The 21,231-nt window shown below is 36.6% G+C and overlaps 1 protein-coding gene across 1 annotated transcript in view; it reads left to right on the top strand.

Annotated features, from left to right (window-relative positions):
* The window catches only part of LOC145987145 (ribosome biogenesis protein WDR12 homolog), a 45,282-nt gene that overhangs the window by 9,398 nt on the left and 14,653 nt on the right, over positions 1–21,231 (top strand). The window contains exons 2-5 of the mRNA XM_083121645.1: positions 611–696; positions 9,301–9,514; positions 11,725–11,865; positions 12,513–12,688. Of these exons, the coding sequence (XP_082977771.1) occupies positions 611–696; positions 9,301–9,514; positions 11,725–11,865; positions 12,513–12,688 (617 nt within the window). The remainder of the gene's footprint in view (positions 1–610; positions 697–9,300; positions 9,515–11,724; positions 11,866–12,512; positions 12,689–21,231) is intronic.

Below are 21,231 nucleotides of genomic sequence, written 5' to 3'. Positions count from 1 at the left end.
TCAACATGATACCAGTTCCAGCAACAAAATCAAACAATTCATATTCAAGACAACTGTAGAAGAGGAATAGATGCTAGCTGCGAAACTTAGATGCCTGCATAGGCTATTTTTGAAATCAGATTTTCTCCTGTTACTTCGTGAAATTTTAAACTGTGGTAATTGTTATCGGAAGTTTTTGAACTTGCTTCCAGCAATCATTTCCCAAATTCTACAATGTTACTAATGCCCCAATAAAAATTGCAGAGATCATTCATTACATTCAGAACCATTATCCAGTTTAGCTTTACATATTCGGACCATGTGTGTTTTTTTTTTCGTATGAAATAATATTGTACAAAAATGTTTAGGCAGATTCTGTTGTCATTACTATTTCTACACTTTCTTCTGCAAGTGGGTGTTACTTTTTTGATCAAAAGTTTTTGTAACTAAGTTATGGAGGTTCAGTTTGATTTCCATACGTATTTGCACACTTTTTCTTATTTTTATATATTGTTCCTACAGAAATTTTTTAACCCCAGAAAATACAATTAAAGTGAAAATATTTTAAAGCATAATTTTTACAAGATTCAAAGTTTTCTGTATAACAAAATTTTCATATTTTTCTTGCTAGATATGCTGTGGCATCAACCCCATACTCTGTACCAGCAAGGATTCTTATTAATGACCTGAATCAGTTGGTTAATGAGCTGTTGAAAGGTAGGTGATAGTAAGTTTCCAAACTTTCAAAACCTTTCCAGAATTCCCTGGGCAATAGCCCAAGTTCATCATTCATCATCACCCATCAAGAAAGCTTCAAGATGTATTTAATTATTATACTATTGCTCTAAGCTAATTTGTATCATAAGTTATTGCAATTGAGAAATTTCTTATCTCCTGGGCATTAATGAATTTTGTATTGAGTGATAACAGTTTTCCAGCCAAGAGGTGATTTTTATGTTATGTCCTCTTTTCAGGAGATAATGTACCACTCTGCTTGCAATTAGATAGATTTATAGGCTTATTTATTTGTGTAACTTTTCAGCTTGAACTAGTTTCTGCACCACAAAATTGGCATCAGTAAAGATGTCAGGATCGTAAGAACTATTCAACAATTTTTGAAGAGCAAAGTCATAATAAAATATGCACTCAGTTTAAACATGATTGACACTCCAGGGGTTGGAGCTTGTATGTACAGTGTGGGGGTAGACACATTATGATAACAACATTTTCCCTGACAGTCTCAATAACGCTAAAGGTTATTATTTATATATATATATATATATATATATATATATATATATATATGGATCAGGTGTCCAACCTTAATCAAGAATGCTGGGTCATCCATTGATGCCTTTACATGTTGAAACCATGTTTTGGACACTTAAGTCTCATCCAACCACTGGAGTTGCAAGCAAAAGTATTTTGGAGGGTACCCCATCTGTTAATTCTGCTTTCATTATCTTACGAGGAAATAGGAGCATGGGTGGCATGAAAGTTCCACCTGCAGATATACAGGGTGTTTCCATGACTTTGAATCAAACTCAAACTAGCAGGTTGAATGGAGACTGACCCAAGTACCAATATGAGATAAGAAACCCTGGTCTGGAAACATGTCATTAAAAAAGCTAATGTTTTTAACTCTTTTTCTCTCCATAAATACAACCTCGAATACACCGGCTTCATCCCTTCCCAACCTCCGTCGAGTTTGCTGTCACACACTAACGTCTCTCTCCACGTCTCAAGAAGTGCAATACATCCTATCTTCAATGCCTCAAAATCGCACCAATGGTCCTGATGAAATCCCTTCTATTTTCCTAAAAAAAAAAGCTGCTTCTCTCGCTATTCCCTTCTCTATTTTATTAAACAGATGCTTCAATGAGGGTACATTTCCATATTCATGGAAAAATGCTAACGTGGTACCATTATATATATCTGGAGACAAGTGTGCTGTTTCTTCTTATAGGCCTATTTCCCTTCTTTCACCACTTTCTATCGCCTGTGAAAAGACAATAAAGGACCGACTCTACAATTTACCTCTCCATATATAAATACAGCACAGCATGGCTTCTTACCAGGCAACCCCTGATTAACCAACTTAAGCATTTTATTATCGGACGCTATGAACTCTATATCTGAAAACTCTCAACTGGATGTAATACAGGGAGGTTATTTCAGTCGTTCACCGCCAGAGTGACGGCCGTTCCGCGGACTCTTCATGCAACAGGTCCCGGCAAATTGCGTTCAGGAAGTCCGTAACAGAAACCGCTTGTTTTGTAATGTTTCCACTTTTCACAATTACAGTTACAATTACAATTGAAATAAGCACGTACCTTGTCGCACGGATGCAGGAAAAGGTGTCCTCCCAAATACAAATATTTCTGACATCTAATCTTAGATTAGTCATCGCTACTTTATTCTCAGTTGTCGCGACAGCGCCTGCAGCTTATCGGGGGTTGGGTGAGTTGTCAGCCGCGAGAGGGCGCTTCATAGCACGTGTCGGCAGTGATGCCAACCGTAGGGACATGTCCCTACGCATAGGGACTTTTCACTAAATTTCGCCCGCGTAGGAACGTAGGGACAGATTTTGCCAAATGAGGGAAAACGTAGGTACTTTTTTCAATCTTGGTAAATTACATTTTATGAATTAGTTTATCTGGATACTTTAGCGAGGAGGAGAAAAAAGAACTAACTAACAGATCTCCATCAGAATTTTGGAACATGTTATCGGTTACCAAAAACTTTCAAGGCAAGTTCCTTTTTGAAAACATTTCCACTCTCGCGAAAATAGTGCTAACATTGCCGCATTCTAACGCGGAAACGGAAAGAATATTTTCAATGTTAAGTGATACAAAAACAAAAAAGGGAAATAAAATGGGACCAAAATTGTTAAAGAATGCAGGAAATACAGCATCACCAACCAACATCTATCTCTTCACAGCAGCAGCATGTATGACTTCAAATAACATAATCAACAGTAAACGACTCAACGTTATTCATTAGGGGTGTGCTGGATTCTTTACTTTAAAAAGTCGTTAATTCTCGACGTTTTCTGCCTTGTAAGTTTCTGGAACTTATCGAAAGTTGTAAGTTTTTATTCTAGAAATGCAAAAACGATCACTTAAAGTGAAAATGACTTGTAAAATTCGAGATTTCCAGTGCTTCGGGAAATTTCGAACATTTCCCGTCCAGAAAATTTTCCGACTTGGTCGGGAAATTGCAAATTTTTCAGTCCCGAATGTCGGGATTTAAAAAAATTACCGTCCCGATCCCGTCCCGACCCAAAAAATTCTGTCCAGCACACCCCTATTATTCATTAAGGCAAGAATTTACAATACCGGACCCTTCTGTAATTTCTATGCTACGTCTTATACTCACGAAATAATTATTCGTGATTATTTATCTCAAGTTAACATGTTGGGGTGAGGGGGAAAAAAATGTTCATTAACGTGTAGAAGTTGTAAAATAAGCTTTTCAATTCTCGCAATGATTCTCCGTATACAAGTATGGTAGCCATATTTGTTGATATGAACAAATTAAAATTAGTTACGCTGTCTACAGCGTTGCCACACTGTTGATTTCATACTTGGAGAGCATGGATCGTGTAAGAATGGCGGAAGAGAACAGTAAAAAAGTTGTTAATGTTGTACAGATTGTTAGGTGGAGTGTGCAGGAGGATGGCTGTGGGCTAATTAATAAACTTATGGATTTCAGTATATTGCCCAAAGAACGTGCTTACATGTGACAGCGACAATCACGATGTAGAAGAACTGATTTGATTACAGGTAAATTTGGCAACAGTACATCAATCATAAAATTGCAGGATACGAAAATGGCGTCTTCGATGATGAACGTTTGCCGTTAAAGTGCTACGAAAATAATATTTTTTATCGGTTCGTAATCACAATTACCGCAAAACCATTCAGGAATAGCCCCACTGACCATTCTCGGTAAGTTTAGGTTAAGTTAGGTTAGGCAAACATAGTTAAAATTTGGGCTCGAAAAAACATGCACGGGTAGCCCAACAAACCATTGACGGATAGCCCCACGAACCATTCAGGTACGGTTAGGTTAGGTTAGGATAGGCAAACATAGTTAAAATTTGGGGTCGTAGTAATATCAGGAATGTATATTTCGTTTTTTAAGTATTGGAAACACAAAATCTTCCGGTAAATAATAAGCAATCGTGCCGATCGCGGACCACTCAATGTCACTTATTTTGCAATTTCTACACGTGACCCCCCAAATTTTAACTTCAAATTCGTGATTAGGAGGCCTCAATTAGTGAGTATGCGAAATATTACAAAAAATCGGGGAGAGGTCCTGTATTGTAAATTCGCTCCTTCATTAATTGTGGAAGCACCGAGCAGAAAGATTTGGTAAGTAAATGTGTATATTTTATCTTCTGTTTGCATGCTCATGAGGTGTTTTTTTTTTTAGTCACTTTACTTGGCGTAGGGACATTTGGTCAGTTGTAGGGACATTTTGACTACGTCTGTAGGGACATTGCCGAAAAATGGTTAGCAACACTGCCGGGTACCAGACGTCAGTGTTCGTTCATGTTCAATTCTGTTCATTTATCAGTACGCGTGTTGCTTATACTGTGTTATTGTAATGTGCTTACTCGTGGCCAGTGCTTTATTGTGTGTTAATTGTTATTCATTCATTACTTATGTCGTTAAACAAATATAGTCTTGAACATAGAGTTTTTATGTACGATAATTACGTGAAAACGAATTCTTGCAGAAAAGTGGTCAGGGATTACGATAGACAGGATCTCTTGAACCTAAGAAACGTGTTGTATTGCTGTTGAAGGAAGTCATTTTCAACATCTCTTATAACACAGGAGGTTAGTGATCATCATTATTATTACTTTTAAATATCATTTTACGCTTTCGGTTTGCTTTATGCGCCGGGATGCTGTCTTCCCTTTCTGTCAACTGAGGATAAAGTAGCGATGTCTAATCTAAGATTAGATGTCAGAAATAAGGTGCCGGAAATATTTGTATTTGGGAGGACACCTTTTCCTGCATCCGTGCGACAAGGTACGTGCTTATTTCAATTGTAATTGTAACTGTAATTGTGAAAAGTGGAAACATTACAAAACAAGCGGTTTCTGTTACGGACATCCTGAACGCAATTTGCCGGGACCTGTTGCATGAAGAGTCCGCGGAACGGCCGTCACTCTGGCGGTGAACGACTGAAATAACCTCCCTGTATATCTGGATTTTTCGAAAGCTTTTGACTCTATAAACCACAATTTCCTGCTTCATAAACTATCCCACCGTTTCAATATTCATGGAAACTTTCTCTGCTCAAGCACTACTTCCAAAACAGACAACAAAAAGTTGTTCTTTCCGGAATGTCTTCTTCTTATCAAGCTGTATCTTCTGGTGTACCTCAAGGCAGTGTTCTTGGACCTCTTCTCTTCATCCTGTACCTTGATGATCTTCCAGAATATCTTTCCGATTCATGCAAAAACCTTCTCTTGTTCGCTGACGATTGCGAACTATATAGTAAAATCTCCAATTTCAGTGACATGATACTTCTGCAAGAGAATTTAGATTCTCTAATAAAGTGGTGTGAATTATGGAACTTAAAACTCGACCCTCAAAAATGTACCATGATGACCTTCTTCTTAAAGAAAAAAACACACAATACTAAATATTTCATAAAAAATAATTGTGTTCAAAGAGTTGCCACACAAAAGGACCTGGGCATCATATTTGACGAGAAACTTTCCTTTACTGAGCACATCTCTACAGTCACAAGGGGTTCAATGCGTATGCTGGGTCTTCTCTATCGTTTCACGGAAATAAACAACTTGACTGCCCTCAGCACCTTTTACAAATCTTTTGTGTCACCTAAAATTGAATACTGTTCTCCGATCTGGTCTATGGCATGCCCCTCAAATTTGCAAAAGTCCATCCTCCTGCAAATGTTAAATATCCAAACTCCTTTGAGAGACATAGACTGGCTGACCATATATTTCTACATAAAATAGTGAATGGCAGAATCAGAAGTGACCGCCTTCTTCAGGAAATTCACTTTCGTGTGCCTGCCCGCTCAACAAGAAGCACTCAACTTTTTGCTTCTCAGAAGCCGAGATTGTGCCTCATCCAGCGCTCTGTTCCATAGACTGCCCAGTGAATATAATAATCTAGGAAGCCAAATAGACATTTTTGAAAATCTGGACCGTTTTAGAAGAAAGTTAACTAAAAGTATGCAAGTCTCTTAACCACATGTAATTTTTCTATGTTATTATTTTTGTTGTATTATGATATTATTTTTGTCCTTATGTTCTATAAAATCATTCCAAATAAATAAAAAGTTATACACCAATACTTGTTGGGGCTTCCTATGGCATTGGAATAAGACAACTGAAAGATGCTGCTTGTAAAGTCCGCGCGTTCATTATATCCCCAGCGGTTAACAAAGGGAGCGGTACTCTTTGTTAAAAGAAACACCCAAGCGGGCGGTTTTCTCTTGAAGTAGAAGCAAAGAAACTGGAGTAGGAAAGCGATGTTGCCAAATTGAAGAAGAGGAAAAGCAGAAGGAAATGGTAAAGAAAAAGAAAGAGAAACAAAATTAAAGAATATGGTAAGAGAAAAGAAATACAGATAAAGATTAAAAAGGAAGTGTTTAAGGGTAGGCGAAGGGGGAGGGGAGAGAAATATCCAACTCTTACATATTAGGCCTTAATTGACCCGAGGGTTGGGGGGGGGGGGTTCTGAATTAAATGTGGGTTGGTTAAGCAGTATCCAACTCTAAGTCTTAACATTATGGCTGGTATTTTAGTTAGAGGGGGATTGAACATTAAATTGAGGGAGGTATCTAATTCTTGTGTATTACTAAATTCTGGTGTGGAGACTGAGAATTATTTTTTGGAGGAGGCAATGCTGTCTAAAATTAGCATGGAAATTTTGGTGGTAGGATTGAGTATACATTTAAAGGAGGAAATAGGAAGCTCTTGATTAAGTGTTAAATCTTAGATTGTCGAGAGATTTCTGTACTGGAGAGAGAGTTCGAACATTAAATTTTGGAGACTGTATTTAGCGATATTGTATCTACACGTTTTCGACCCCAAACGTGCCAAAAGAGAAGCTGGAAAAGACTAAATATCTCGGGATCTTAAGAAAGTATTGACACCCCATTAAATTAATATTCTTGAAAGCCTGCAAAGAAATGGATGTAACATTTTCTTGCTTGCTTCACTCGCAATCATGTGTTGCGAGAATGCGTGTTTGGCGCTTTACTGAGGTGAATGTAAAGTTTTATTCTATAGCTGCATTACAAGACATAAGCAATATTCTCGATATTCATTAATAACATCACTTCTTAAAATATAATGCTTAGTGTTGGTATACTGCTTAATTTTAAAGCAGGTGCATCATTTGGGACAAAAATATATCGATCCGCATTTCTAACTTGTCACAGGAAAATTTTAATTTTGCCCTGAAGATAAAATCCAAGTAATTATTGTTATGGATTATGATTTGTTACTAAAATAATTATATTTACCCCAGGAAAATGGAGGGTGGGGAACCCTGTTATATTATTATCGCCCTGAGGTTAAGAATTTCTAGCTAGGGTTCTGTAGTGTCTCGTGAAACAAATTGAATCTGTCATACGGCTGGAGCATATTATTTGGTTTGCCAAGGTTGAATTATTCTATCTTTATCTTAAGTTGTGTAACAATTTGTGTTAAATACTCAAATTGAGTTTTATAAACCCACTCAAAAATACTATTTATATGCATATTTTAATTTACTACATTTAACCAATCAATGTGCTAGCTTTAAGTTTTTCGAACAATCAAAAAATATGGACAATGTAACATGGTATTTCATTCAAATAGACATCAACTATTACACATTCATCCAAACTATTTTGGGGGGGGGGATTCTGATGAACTATTTTAGGGGTGGTCTTGAGTGATGGGCACCCCTGTTTAGAGAGGAGGGCAGGTCAAGTATAGTGTTCTGTAAAGCTAAGAAAAAAGTTACTTTCAGTAGACACGCTGCCGTAATTAAATACTTTGTGGGGATTAAGATATGGTTTGAGGCCGCAGATGATTTTTTTTTGGGGGGGGTGGCACATGATATGATTTGGGGGGGAATGCGCCATTGGCTTTGAGGGGGATGGGCACCTCTGCTCTCCATGAAGGAAATAATATCCTGCAGTTTTGTCTTCATACTTGGGATTTTCACTAGCAGCCATGAGGATAACTTGCATTATGCATAGTCTAAGAAAAATACTAAAAGCACAACACTATAACAAAGCAACAAAACAGCACCATAACACAACACAAGTAGTTAAAAAAATCAACTCCACACGTGGTTATGGCGCAAAAATAACGAGGCACCTTGCAACTACAAGAGATGTAAAGAAAATGTGGCAACAACGTCTGAGTGCACGTGCTTATCGGGAGCAGTTTGGCTATTGTTAGCTATTGTTGCCAGTGTTAAGTTTCATGAAAGGGTTCCCGATGGGGACATAATAAACGTGCGGACTTTAGATTTAATATGGGCATTATTACAGTTTGTCATAGCACTCTACAATAAAAACGTTACTGTAGGTGTTCAAAATGGCAGCCCCCAGTGTATGCAATCATTACAGCATTCCAAGAAACTTTGTCGCATGCTCTAACATAGTTGTTCTGACGATATCACTGGCAGAAAGGATTCTTTCCAGGAGGGAATGCAAGGAGTGGTGCAGGTCTGTGTACCTTGAAAACTGCCAACACATTGCAGGCTCACAAGAATATGGCAACTGAGTTCATTGTTAACTAGTTTTGACTTATAACTTTTTAATGGAATGTTTGTTGACCAGGGTCAATCCATCCTGTCAGTTTGATTCAAGTTCACTGAAACACCCTGTATATGCAGGTATACAGGGTGTATCCACCTCATCTGCTGGATTATAATGTAACGATATACAGATTTTAAAGGTTTCTATTGTCTGAACCAGTTACTTTATCTTAGTCCAAACAAATTTAATCTGTTCATTTTGTGGTCATACTCCTTGGAAGGAACAAACTTTTGGGGTTATGCATGTTAACATATAAATTTATTAGGAACAACGAAACAACAACAACCAAAAATACTTTTGTACCTGACACTCAAATGTTTCATCATGATAAATATGGAATTATGCATGCATTCTGTCTTTATATTAGAATTTATTACCTTATTGTGGTTGCACAAGGTTGATTTTCAATTTATTTCGTAGTCATAGACAGCTCCTGAATGAAATTGCACATTATTGATAAATTCTGCTGTTTTTTAAATAAAATTATTTTGTGCTGTATTTTATTTACAGAAAGCTTCCAAGATGAATGGGAGGAAGTGGAATTTGATTTCTTGATATCCGGAGAATTCCTCCGTGTATCACTCGCAAGACACCTGAAAGAAAAGGGAATATCATGTGAAACTGTTGTTGATATTGAGTATGTGGAGAAGCATCCATCACCAGAACCTGAAAACTGTCTTATGCATGATGACTGGGTGGCTGCAGTAGCATCAAAGGGTTCTTGGTAAGTCTCTTATTGCCTTTCTTCCACGAGCAGAAATTTAAGATTTTCATTTTCTGTCATTTTTCCTGAGCTGTTAAGGAGTATATAACTGTATTGAAGCCTCTGCATTTCTATTATTGCGACTGCATACTCACACAGTGAAATTAATTGAATAAACTGTCCCACGCTGCTGTTCTCAGAATAACTGCAATTTTTGTGAAGATCATAGAAATGGTTTATCAATTTACTCTTTTAAAATATTTACAAAATGCCCATATTATCCTATTGCAGTTATTTAATCTTGTTACAGTCTTTCATGTGTATTAACAAAAGTATTTGTATATTCATTCATATATAGATATCCATAAGGCCAGAACATGTCTGTCAATGATGACTGTACTTTATATTAATACATTTCACAAAATATACCTGTAATGGTTTTAAAATGTTGCATTTTAACCCTGAATAAATTATTGATTGAAGTAATAACAAGGAGTGTAGGTGAAGTGGCAGTGTAAGCGGCTACTGAAGGAGGTAACCAGCAACATTTACCATTGCTGCTTGAGGTGAAAAGACACCAATATACAGGGTGTCTGAATTCAAATGCCCTAATTTTAACTGTCTGTAACTCTACATTTATTTGATGCATCCAAATGAATTGTGCATTAATCAATATCTTTAGTCCTAATGTTTCTGTGAGGAAAGTAGTAATTAGTACATTTGGTACATTTCTACATGCACCTGACATTACCCCACTTGATTTTAATTCTGTGGGGTCGTGTCAAGGACATGGTGTATTCAACCAAAGTGACAACTCTGGTACCGCTTCGTGATAGGATTTCATGGGACAACCACACATGCTACAGGCAACCTGGTGGGAAATCAAGTATTGGCTGGACATCCTCCGTGCGACTCGTGGGGCGCATGTAAAAATGTACTAAATATAAATATATATACTACAAAATGTACCAAGTGTTCAAGATGTACTAATTACCACTTTGCTCACAAAAACTTTAGGACATGTGGAGTTACAGAGTGTTGAAATTAGAGTGTTTCAATTCGGACACCCTGTATGTATTCTGCATCTTTTGGTAAATGACAATGATGAAGATGAGTGTTCGTTAGATGAAGGGATGCTCACCCATCCCCACGCCAGGATTTAAACCTGAGAATTTCAGTAGTAAAATTGAAAGTCAGTCACAACATGCTTGACCACTGAACAGGGTGTACACAAATAAAGTATACAACTTTGGATTAGTAATAATAAAAAGTGGCAATATATATAGGAAATTGCCTCTCATGGGAAAATAGTTGGTAACTGTGGAAGTTTCTTTGTATACTGGCAACATTGCGCTAGTTCAAAACTCAAGTGGTGGTGCTAGTTGTACTGTTAACAGAAATGGTGTCTCCACAGTAAAAAAGCAGAGTGTGTGTCTTGTGGTTTGGAGTGGCAAAATTTCTAACTCAAGTGCAACTAAAGAAGGTTACACATGAGACCGCCACTGACACAAGGGAGCATCTGTTAGTGAGTTAAGATGTTTAGAAAGACACGAAGTGTGTTAAAGTGTAAGACCAGTGGCAGACCTTTGCAGGAATAACATGTCTAATCATGTTTCAACAATTTGAAATTCCATGAATCAGAAGTTTCCAACATCATTTACCAACAGGTTAGAGCTTGTTTAAATCAGCATATTCATGGACATTGGTTTGGATGCTGCATTCTGATTGAATGGCCAGTCCGTTCCCCTGATATTATCCCATGTGTTTTCTTTTTTTTTTGGGGGGGGGGCTTCATGAAGGACACCATATATAAGATAAAGGTGGTGTCAACAATGGACCCTTGTCCATGCATTGCTGAAGTCCTTCAACAGGTAATACCTGACATTTTGCAGCAAACATGGATGGAACTAGATTATCATTTAGATAACTTCCATGCAACCAGTGGAGTTGATGTGGAGGTCTACTGCCCATGTTACATAAAACTTTCACAGTTGGTATGTATTTTAGAAATATTTCTTGATTCTTTCTTGTGGTTTTCTATTACTATTGTATACTTCATTTCTGAATGTTATGATATGATTGATAAACAAAGCACAGCAAATAAATTTATGTTCACATTTTTTAAATAGTTCTGGATTTTTAATATTGTCAGTTAGCATTTTCTTTTGTTTGGTTCTGTGTTCATGTGTGTACACATACTTGTAATAATTGTAGGTTTATTTGTTTTTCAGGATTTTGACAGGGTGTTACGACAATACCATCCACATATGGACGAACAAAGGCAATCATCTCTTGACCATTCCAGGACACACCGGGCCAGTAAAGGACATAGCATGGGTTGAATTGGGAGACCCTATTTCCTCATTTGTAAGGTAATGTTTCAGTTTATTCCCATTGTGGATTGCTAATTTTATGAATAAAAGAAGTCTTGTCTCCTCTTCAAAGTCTGAAATATTGATACAGAAATTAATCACAAAAAAATATTAATCTTTTAAGTGAAATAGTATAATTTATACACACAATTCATCAGATTGCTGTCTATAACCATCTAGGATATTCACACTTTTCTAGCTTTTCCTATTAGCACCATTCTCAGCCACGTACAAAAAGGAAAAAAGGTAACGAGTGTCAACATTTTTTTTGTTACTGTGAGCGGTCATTATTTTTATGTAGAGATGTATGGCATTTAGTAATAAAAGAGTACCAAAAAACACGAATGTACAAAGTTTCATAAAGTGTGACTTTTAAAGCTCTCTGAATGTTCAGCAGATTTTTTATTATTAATAATACAAACCACTAAAGTTTCAGTTGAATGTGTCACGCCAAAAAATTGTATTCTCGTGTTTATCATGATTTGTTCTCCAGAATATTTCTGTCATGTGAGTCTCTCCTTCAGTTTTATTATTCACCTCCATTGTGATCAGATAAAAGTTGAAGAAAGGCAATCTTAAACTACAAATAATATTTCCTGATATATATTATTAATGTAGATTTTTTTTTCTTTATATCTTTACTGCAGTGTTTCACAGGACCAGACAGCAATGCTTTGGGAGTGGAATAAGAGGACAAATGCGGTGGAATGTATACACATATGTAGAGGACATGAAAGGAGCTTGGAATGTGTTGGCGTGAACACTGCAGAATCCATGATGGCTACAGGTGGTTGGGATGCTCTGCTCAAGTTATGGTCATCATGTGAGTTATTGATTTTTTTCATGTTTGTTCATTGGATTTGTAAAGTGTTTGTATTCATTTAAAGCCACTGTGTTGTACAGAAACTGTGAATCATAGGCTTTTAGTTGCAAAGCAAGAATCATAATCACTTATCTTAGATTGCTGGAAAATATTTAAAAATTTGCACTAGGTGTCATGGTCGCAGGTTGATCCTTAGTTTTTACCAAATTCTCAATAGTTATGAAAATTTATTTATTTCTCTTTTCTCTTCTTGTGTTGCACTTGGATTATCTTAATTTTACCCCCTAACCCCCCTAAAAAAACTTACAATCATGCCAGTGTTAGATGAAAATTTGGAAATTATGCATAGGCATAATTTTGTTGGCTTCCTACCACTCTGTGGTACACTGTCATCTGCTTCACCACTGAAGCAAGCAAGAATGCTCTGGTGCTCTTTCCACGGCACTTTTTCTATTTGTTTTTACATATCCACCTTGCATCCAAAAGTAAGGCTCTTCCATGCTGAAAATTTCCTACATGCACTACAAACAATAACACAACAGTACGGACCGCCATAAACACGCCATGTTGGATGCGTTTATATTGTGTTTTGAGTTGAACTGTGCCAGTAAGGGGGAAACATGCAGAGGTAGGTGGACAAAAATCATGCTTTTTTTTAAAAAAAATATATTTTTGATGATTTTTTATTTCAATCGATTTTTTAATTTCTTTTAGAAACCAACTGTTAAAATTCCTTGTATGGTTTTTGACACCATACATATATTTTTTTTTATGGAAAGACTTTTTCTTGTAAATGACCCAGTAAAATATTGGAACAGTTTGATTAAACCAAATAAAAAATTATATGTAAATATACATTTTTCTCTCTGATAATATGTATATGAACCTACTATGGAAATGTTTGTTGTGTGTAACTGAAGCTGGATTTTGAACAAAATAACAGCTGCCATGTTTATTTACAGTTTAATGATGATAACACAATTTACAGTTTAACATGATTACAGTAGTATTTTGTATATTATTCTACACAAAATGTTTGTTATTTTTGGCTATTGAAATTATTGAATTTTAAATGAAGATTAACTTAAGTGTGTGTACAGTTTAAACATTACATTTTCTTTCGTATCAGCTTCACCCCATCAGTGCATTTTGTTTCCTTTCTTTTCCTTTCTTAGAACCCAATAAACACCATTGAATGATTCAAGATTAATGCACTTTCAACAAAGTGATTCTTACATCTACAAAATCCTTATGTACACTTCGCAACATCTTATTTGACCTCCCTGAAAAATTTCAATGTCCGGAATTCCGAAATTTGCCAGCATAGCGCTTCAGAGCCAACTAAGAGTAGCCAACTTTGCAACATTTCTTCTTCCTGAATGAAAATGCTCGCCATATTTTTTCATTCTTTCACATTCCATAAAGTAAAGATACCATAAAGCAGTAATAAAATATATCAGTAGAAAAAAAAAAATGTTAAGTAGAAATATGAATGTTGAAAATATTTCAAGATTCTTCGTTCTGAATTTGAAAATAGGAAAATGTATGTGCATTGTGAAACACTGAACAGGTTCTCATCCACCTAGAAAGAATTGTTGTCAGATTTGAATGCAAGAAGGCAAATTTATGATGATTATATGCAAAATGTTTAGTAAAGATACCTTGCACAACACCAAACAATTCTGCAAAGTGTGTCTTTTCCTTGGTTCTTGGCGAAAAATGTTTCGAAACTCCGGCACAATGTTGCTTCAACTGAGATTAACATGTTTTACTGAGCTTTCTGTTAGCAATCTCCTGGAGTAGTTGGTTAGATGACAGCACTTTCGTTTTTACTGTTTTCGGCAAGATCGAAACATCATAGGTTCAAATCCCACTCTTTCCTTTTTATTTACCAAGTACGAAGTGTTCTAGTAACGTAATATAATATTATATGATATTACTGTAAATATTTATGCGATGCATATTCAGTGGCAGCGATTGGGTTTCAAAACTGATGGGGCAAGGTGGGGGGTGGGGGGCAAGGACAGTTTCTTTCCCTTGGAAGATAATGTTTAGCATAGTGCTGGGTCATCTGCCCTTCCACACTCCATAATCGTCGCCACTGTGCATGCCTCAAGTAATGCTTCTACTAATGTTTTTAATCTTTCAGTGATTGGCAGGATTTTAGGAAATACTTTTCCTTTCATTCAGCTGTTATAAGTTAACACATATTAAGAACTTACATGTCAACTTTCTGCATCCAGAAATGCTGGACATAAATCGCATAAATATCAACGGAAATATCCAAGAAACTTAGATAAGCATTCTCGTCCAAAGCCGCTTTAAACTGTAGGTCCAGTCCCGATTAGCCTAACTATGCATAAAGTTGACTTCAAACACCAAATCAACCAATTCATCTCCTTTCAGAGTTGGCCTTCTATGATACTGTAGTCGGCCAGCATCCGAAAATACAGTTCTGCTTCGCGTATACCAGAGTGTAATTGCATTTAATATTGTGACTAATTTTACTTTAAAACTACAGATTAAAGCGTTAATAGTGTCCAGAAAAAGAACCTCAAAGTAGATCTTCACACAAAGTATTTTAATCCGTTGCCAAACATTTCAGTTAAGATTAATATTATGCTTTTCCATTGCCGTATTTTCGATTCATGGTGAATTTGTTAAAAGAACCATGTCAAGAAATCTAAATATGAAAGTTTTACTAGTAAATGCATTTAAAATGCACGAAACAACATGGGAGGAGAAAAATAAACCTCAAAAATAAGTAAAAATTCAACAAAAACTGTTAAAATACTGACAAATAAACTAAAAGCCAAAAATGGCCGAAAAATGAAAAAAATGTAAAATAGAAAGTGTTTTTCGGCTCTAACTGAAGGGAAACTGTCTTGATATTAGGTTTAGCATTGTTTTTAAGGGTCAGAATAAAAGTTGATTTTTCATCAACTTCCGGACCCTAATTAGTAATTATGACCATTGAAAAAGTTGGAGGTAGCTGACTTAAAATTTTCTTGTTGAGGGATCATATTGTCCCATATCTCCACTTCATAATAAAGATAAACATCAAGTTCATATTTCGAAATTGACTTGGAGTTTTCCACCACGAAAATATGTTTTTCATAGTTTGAAGTTCGTTAGTATTATCTTTCAAGGTTTCCATTGTTTTAATTTCACACATATTTTATATTTCATACGTTCCTCTCTCTTTTCATAAAGTCTTTGGAAAAAAGCTGAAGTTTCTTGTCAAACGGGGTCTGGTTCAAATGACTCCTTTTGGCCCTCCTGTTCCTACTTTAAACAAACAACAAAATACTTCGTAACTAAACGATTGCTTGTTCAAAACACGGAATTTTTACACAATTTACAAAATATGACAATACGCCAATAGACATGTTCATCATTTTTCCCTTTCAGCGTTTCTGGATTTTATCTGAATTCATTTCCTCATGAAAATTTCCATGAGGAAATTATAGATCAGACATTATGTGTGAATTGGTTTCTTCAAACTGGTAACAAATTTTAACATGAGCTACCTGGAGAAGAGGTAGCGTGCTTGATTCTTACAAGAGAGGTCGTAGGTTCGATTCTCTACCTAGGCAGGATTTTTTCAGGAGTATATCGTTGGGTGTTTAGTGTATCCACCGTGCTAAGAAGTTAACATTGGTCTCTGTATTTCACGAGAGGAAAAGAAATAGTAAGAGAAACTTATTTCGATGATAGGAGGAAGTCACGTGCCACGTGGAATGCGCAGAATCAAGTTACGTAGAGCTAAGTATGTAATGGTGGTTTCGAATATTGCAAAGTTAGTGGGGAAAGTTTGTTATATCTCATACTCGTACTTTCTGTTCAAAGAAGACAAACATTTTAGATACAAAGCAGTGAGGAATTAACGATCATTATGAGGTTTTGAATTTTCTGTTTGTCACTCACTATATAAATACATATTAGTAGTTTCTTATCGAATCGGCCTTCGTCGCAATAACAATTTATTTTTGTTAATTAGCAATTTACTATTAGTTTTAGACGCATGGTAAGATGGTGGTGAAGGGATTGACAAAAGTCATTATGAAGGAACGGACATACCAATCTTAGGAATTTGAACTCATTAAACGCTCTCATTCATTACAGTACTGCACTACATCACTACTTAACATAACTGTATATCTTTTTTAGTATATCAAAATCAAATAATCAATATTTTAAGTGTCAGTGAAGAACAAACAATAATAATAATCCTTTGCGCAACAGCCCTGAAGGGCCTAGGCATACCTACCGACTGCCGGTCTCCCTCCCATTCTTTCCTTCGTCACCTCTAAGCATGGAGATCTGCAACCAGTATTGGAATAGTCGGGGGGTCAGTCCGACGTATCCCCAGCCGTTATAGTAGGTTTCCAGGACCGGATTACGCTTACTCATTCGAAGATCCCCAATTTCCTCACGATGGTTGGTTGCCACCGTCCTATACGTAGGCCGAATAAATTCCGAGCAGAGACAGATTCGAACCTACGCCGTCCCGCAGCAAACGACATAACTTAAATAACATTACATTTTGCATCCTGAATACATATATGTGATTTGTGAATTAATCATGATGTGTGTGTTAACACAACATATGAACAATAACTAAAAAGAAAAGTTTTAACTTTAAATACTGGAAATCTCCAACTTCTAAGGGGAAATATGCGCAGAAGGGACTTCCCTCAAGTGTGCATCGGATTCATTTTTTAAATATTCTAATATCAACGGTATCTATTCAGCAAACAAAAAAAAAGAAAAGAAAGAAAGAGGAGAGGGTGGGATTTGAACCCGCGACCTTTCATGCTTGATGAAAAATAAGGTCAGCAGCACCTAACCAACTGCTCTACGTTAAATTCATGACTTAATACCCTTAAAAACATGTTGACGTTTATGAAGACTCCCACCTTCCTGTGTTTCAAGCACATTTTCTCAACAAGTCGTGTAAAATATATGAGAACTGTTCGATATTATGCAAGGTATTGTAAATAAAATGTCGCATAAACTCCCAGGGTTGCTACGCGACTGGAAAACCTGGAAAACAGGGAAAAGTCAGGGAATTTGGTTGGTCAGGGAAAAGTCAGGGAATAGTCAGGGAATTTTGCATATTTTCTGGAATTTACGAGCATTTTGGAGTTGCAGGAGAACCAGTTACAAAATGAACGAACGGTTCATTTCCAGTTCCGAATTCAGTTGTTGTGATTCCAGTTCCCCCAAAAGATTCAGTTCAGAAACTTGTTCCTCTCGTCATTATAACTTCTAGTCTGTTACGTACAAAATTGTGTTTCCTTCGCATTTCGATTCTATATTTATTCACTCTCGGATCTTGGATCCATTCATTTTGCGACTTGTTCTTGTGAACCTGTTCAAGACCGGAATTTGGAGAGGCGTGAGATTTTTCCTTAGAGAACAAGCTACTCAAGACGAAACCTACGCACCAGCCATCCTCAGAATTTCTTAAGGAAAAGTGGCTGTGGTCGACGTCACACTGGACGGGTGCGGACGCCGAGTAAAAACAAAGGGACTCAGTACAGGGGCGGCGCCAGAAATTTTCGACCGGGTGGGCAGAAGCTCCTTATTGATGGATTAGGGTGGGCAGTATAAATGTAAGACCATATATAGTATATATGTGTATGTAAGACGTATGTATTCCCCTCTCTCTTCCACTCCTGATTTTCCTCTTACTTCTTTTCCCTTTCCTTTTCTTGTTTTCCTCTTTATTCTTTCTAATCTATTCTCGCATGTTGTTCCATTACCTTTCGCTTTGTCTCTGATGGACACAATTATTTCAAGGAAGAGTTTACCCATGCGCAGCCATACCCCATCCATACATTCTAATCACATTTTTTCATGCATGTTAATACAGTGAAATAAATGTGAATTAGGTGTAAGCTTGTGTTGCAAATACAAGACATATACTTGATTTTATGTATTCGGCGACTGATAGAAAGTGCGATGGTAGACAATCGTGAAGTTTCTCGTAATTTAAATGCATGTTCCTGAGCATAGTATTTTCATCCTATGAGTTTTTAACTGAAAGAGTTTTCTTACTCCTTGGGGGTCACTTTCCTAGGTTACAAGGTTTGTACAACTGAGAAATCTATCTGAATGTTTGTAGTAGCAGCGATTGGGTGCCAACATTTGAGGGGCAAGGACAATACACTTTTTCTTGGTAGAAAGAGCTTAGCATAAAGAGGCCGTATTACGAGGGCAAAAAGTGGCAAAATGTGGCGGGGAAACTGCATCCTCCACTTCCCGGTCCTCCTAATCACCCGCCACTGAATGATTACAATGAATGTCTTATTAGGAATGATTTGAAACACACACGGAAATCAAATTCTTTGTTAATTGCCCATGAAGTATTCCTAGGCTAATGAAAGGCTATTTTGACAGAATATCAGTCACAAACAAGTAAGATCGAAAAATCTATTCAGAATTGAAGAGATTATTAGCTAAGTTGCTATTCATTTTCTGAACTGTCATGTTACTAATGCGGGAGAAGCAATACACGTATGGTTGGTTACATGAACATATTTTTTGAAGTAACAAAATGATTTAGGACACATGGAATTCATCGAAGTTGATCACCGTGCCAGTAATAATTCATCTATTTTTCATAATGATTTGGGTTGCATGGCGTGACCATTTCGAACACACTAGAATGTCAAACTCTATCCTGTGCAGCACACCCTGGAAACTTGATTCTTTCAGGCAACGAGTCCCTGGCGCTTGGAACCACTGTCAAAGTAATAATTTATGAGGGTTTGTATTTTGAGTGTCAGCTTCTGTTTGTTTTCGCCCCTTCCTAACTTTAAATCTAATAATCACCATTGAACCTTATCATCGTCATTATCAAAATTAGCAGAAAAATGACTAAATATAACAAATCAACCACAACTTACTCTTCCAAAAATGGAGTTGCATTAGTTCATACCTCTTAGAAAGTTGAGATGGTAGTTTCAATTGCACAACGTTTCATTAGTGGATCAAGGCAGCTAATTCCGTGAACCATGATGTTGTTTTCCGAAAGTCTCAAATATTTGTCTCAGGCAATCACCCTCCTAAAATGGACACATCTTCTGTGGTGATAAAATGCCACGTTTGGTGCGAGTTCTTTATGTATATTTTTCCCCAAAGGCATAACGCTGTCACATTATAATGAAGAGGTCCTGTGTTCGACTCCCCCCTCCTCTGGTGGAAGCACAATGCACATTGGTTCCACGTTAAACTGTAGGTTTAGTCCCAATTAGCCTATCTGAGCATAAAAGTGGATTTAAAAACAAACTAAGAAAATCGTCTTCTGGATACTTCGTGACCTAACTTTTTATTTCTTTACTTCAGCTGCATCTACAGATTCTGTTGACATTTTCGGCTCATTCATATGGCAAAATTTGTGTGGAACGAGGATTTCTAAATAGGATAAGCCACTCATTAGCAACTGAACAATTCTGTAGCTTTTTCCATACATAACTGGTTTATTAAAATTTATTCACTGCAGTATTGTAGTGATTATTGTGATTCCTTCTTATTAGTAGAATGAATATAAAGTTGATATTTCACATAATATATTGATATTTGAAGATAACAAGTATAAAAAATTGTAATGAAATAAAAAAAGGGATACTTCTGGAATTTTAATGCCGAGCTAACTAAAACTATATTTTACTCTCGAGCATACTTAAACCCGAAGGTTTATGGCTTCAGCAACAGCCTTCCATCTGTCCCTATTCGGGGCAAGATCAATCCAATCTTTTCGATCCTTGCCGATTTCTTTTAGGTCCATCTCAATGTCATCCCTCCATCCTGGTCTTGGCCTTCTTACTGGTCTCTTACCATCAGGTTTCCCAACAAGAATCCTGTAAACTATTTTTTCCTCTGCCATTCATGTCACATGGCCTGCCCATCTAAGTCTTCTTGATTAAATTATTCTAATAATAATAATAATTAAAAAGTCAAAATAATGTATTGTGTTGCCGGAGGAAGTAACGCTAAGATGATGATTTTATTTGTTTATTTAGAGATTATTTTAACCATACCCAGGCCGGGATTTATATACGTATGTGGAGGCCCGGAGCTGCATTCCTCAACTTCAACCTAAATACTGATCTAATCTTGATAATACCCTGCATAATTTTGAGCCTCCTAAGCCTACTAACTGCTTTTAATCATGGAAGTATTCATTTGATTATAGTTTTTGTTTCAATAGCTCTAGTATTTACTTTCACTTTTTAATGATAAAATTGGCTTTTTATGGGTTGATAATATGCGACTATTTCTAGCATAGATAATATTCACAAGTAAAATATACATGTTATGAACACCAGAATACTCTTATTTATAGAATTATTCATATATCTCCAAGTATATGTACTTATTGAATTTGATTGGGTGGGCAATCGAGTGGGCACAGGAATTTTTGGGTGGGCGCTTGCCCACCCGTGCTCACCCCTGGCGCCGTCCCTAACTCAGTATTTCGTTCCCCCCATGAACCCGTTCTGTGAATATGAGTCCTTCGTTTGTGACCCATTCAG

Source organism: Lepisma saccharinum, chromosome 4 (assembly GCF_977018435.1).
Source record: "Lepisma saccharinum chromosome 4, izLepSacc3.1, whole genome shotgun sequence".
Classification (NCBI taxonomy): domain Eukaryota; kingdom Metazoa; phylum Arthropoda; class Insecta; order Zygentoma; family Lepismatidae; genus Lepisma; species Lepisma saccharinum.
The sequence above is the reverse complement of the archived record's forward strand: the minus strand, read 5'-3'. Positions and strand labels throughout refer to the sequence as shown.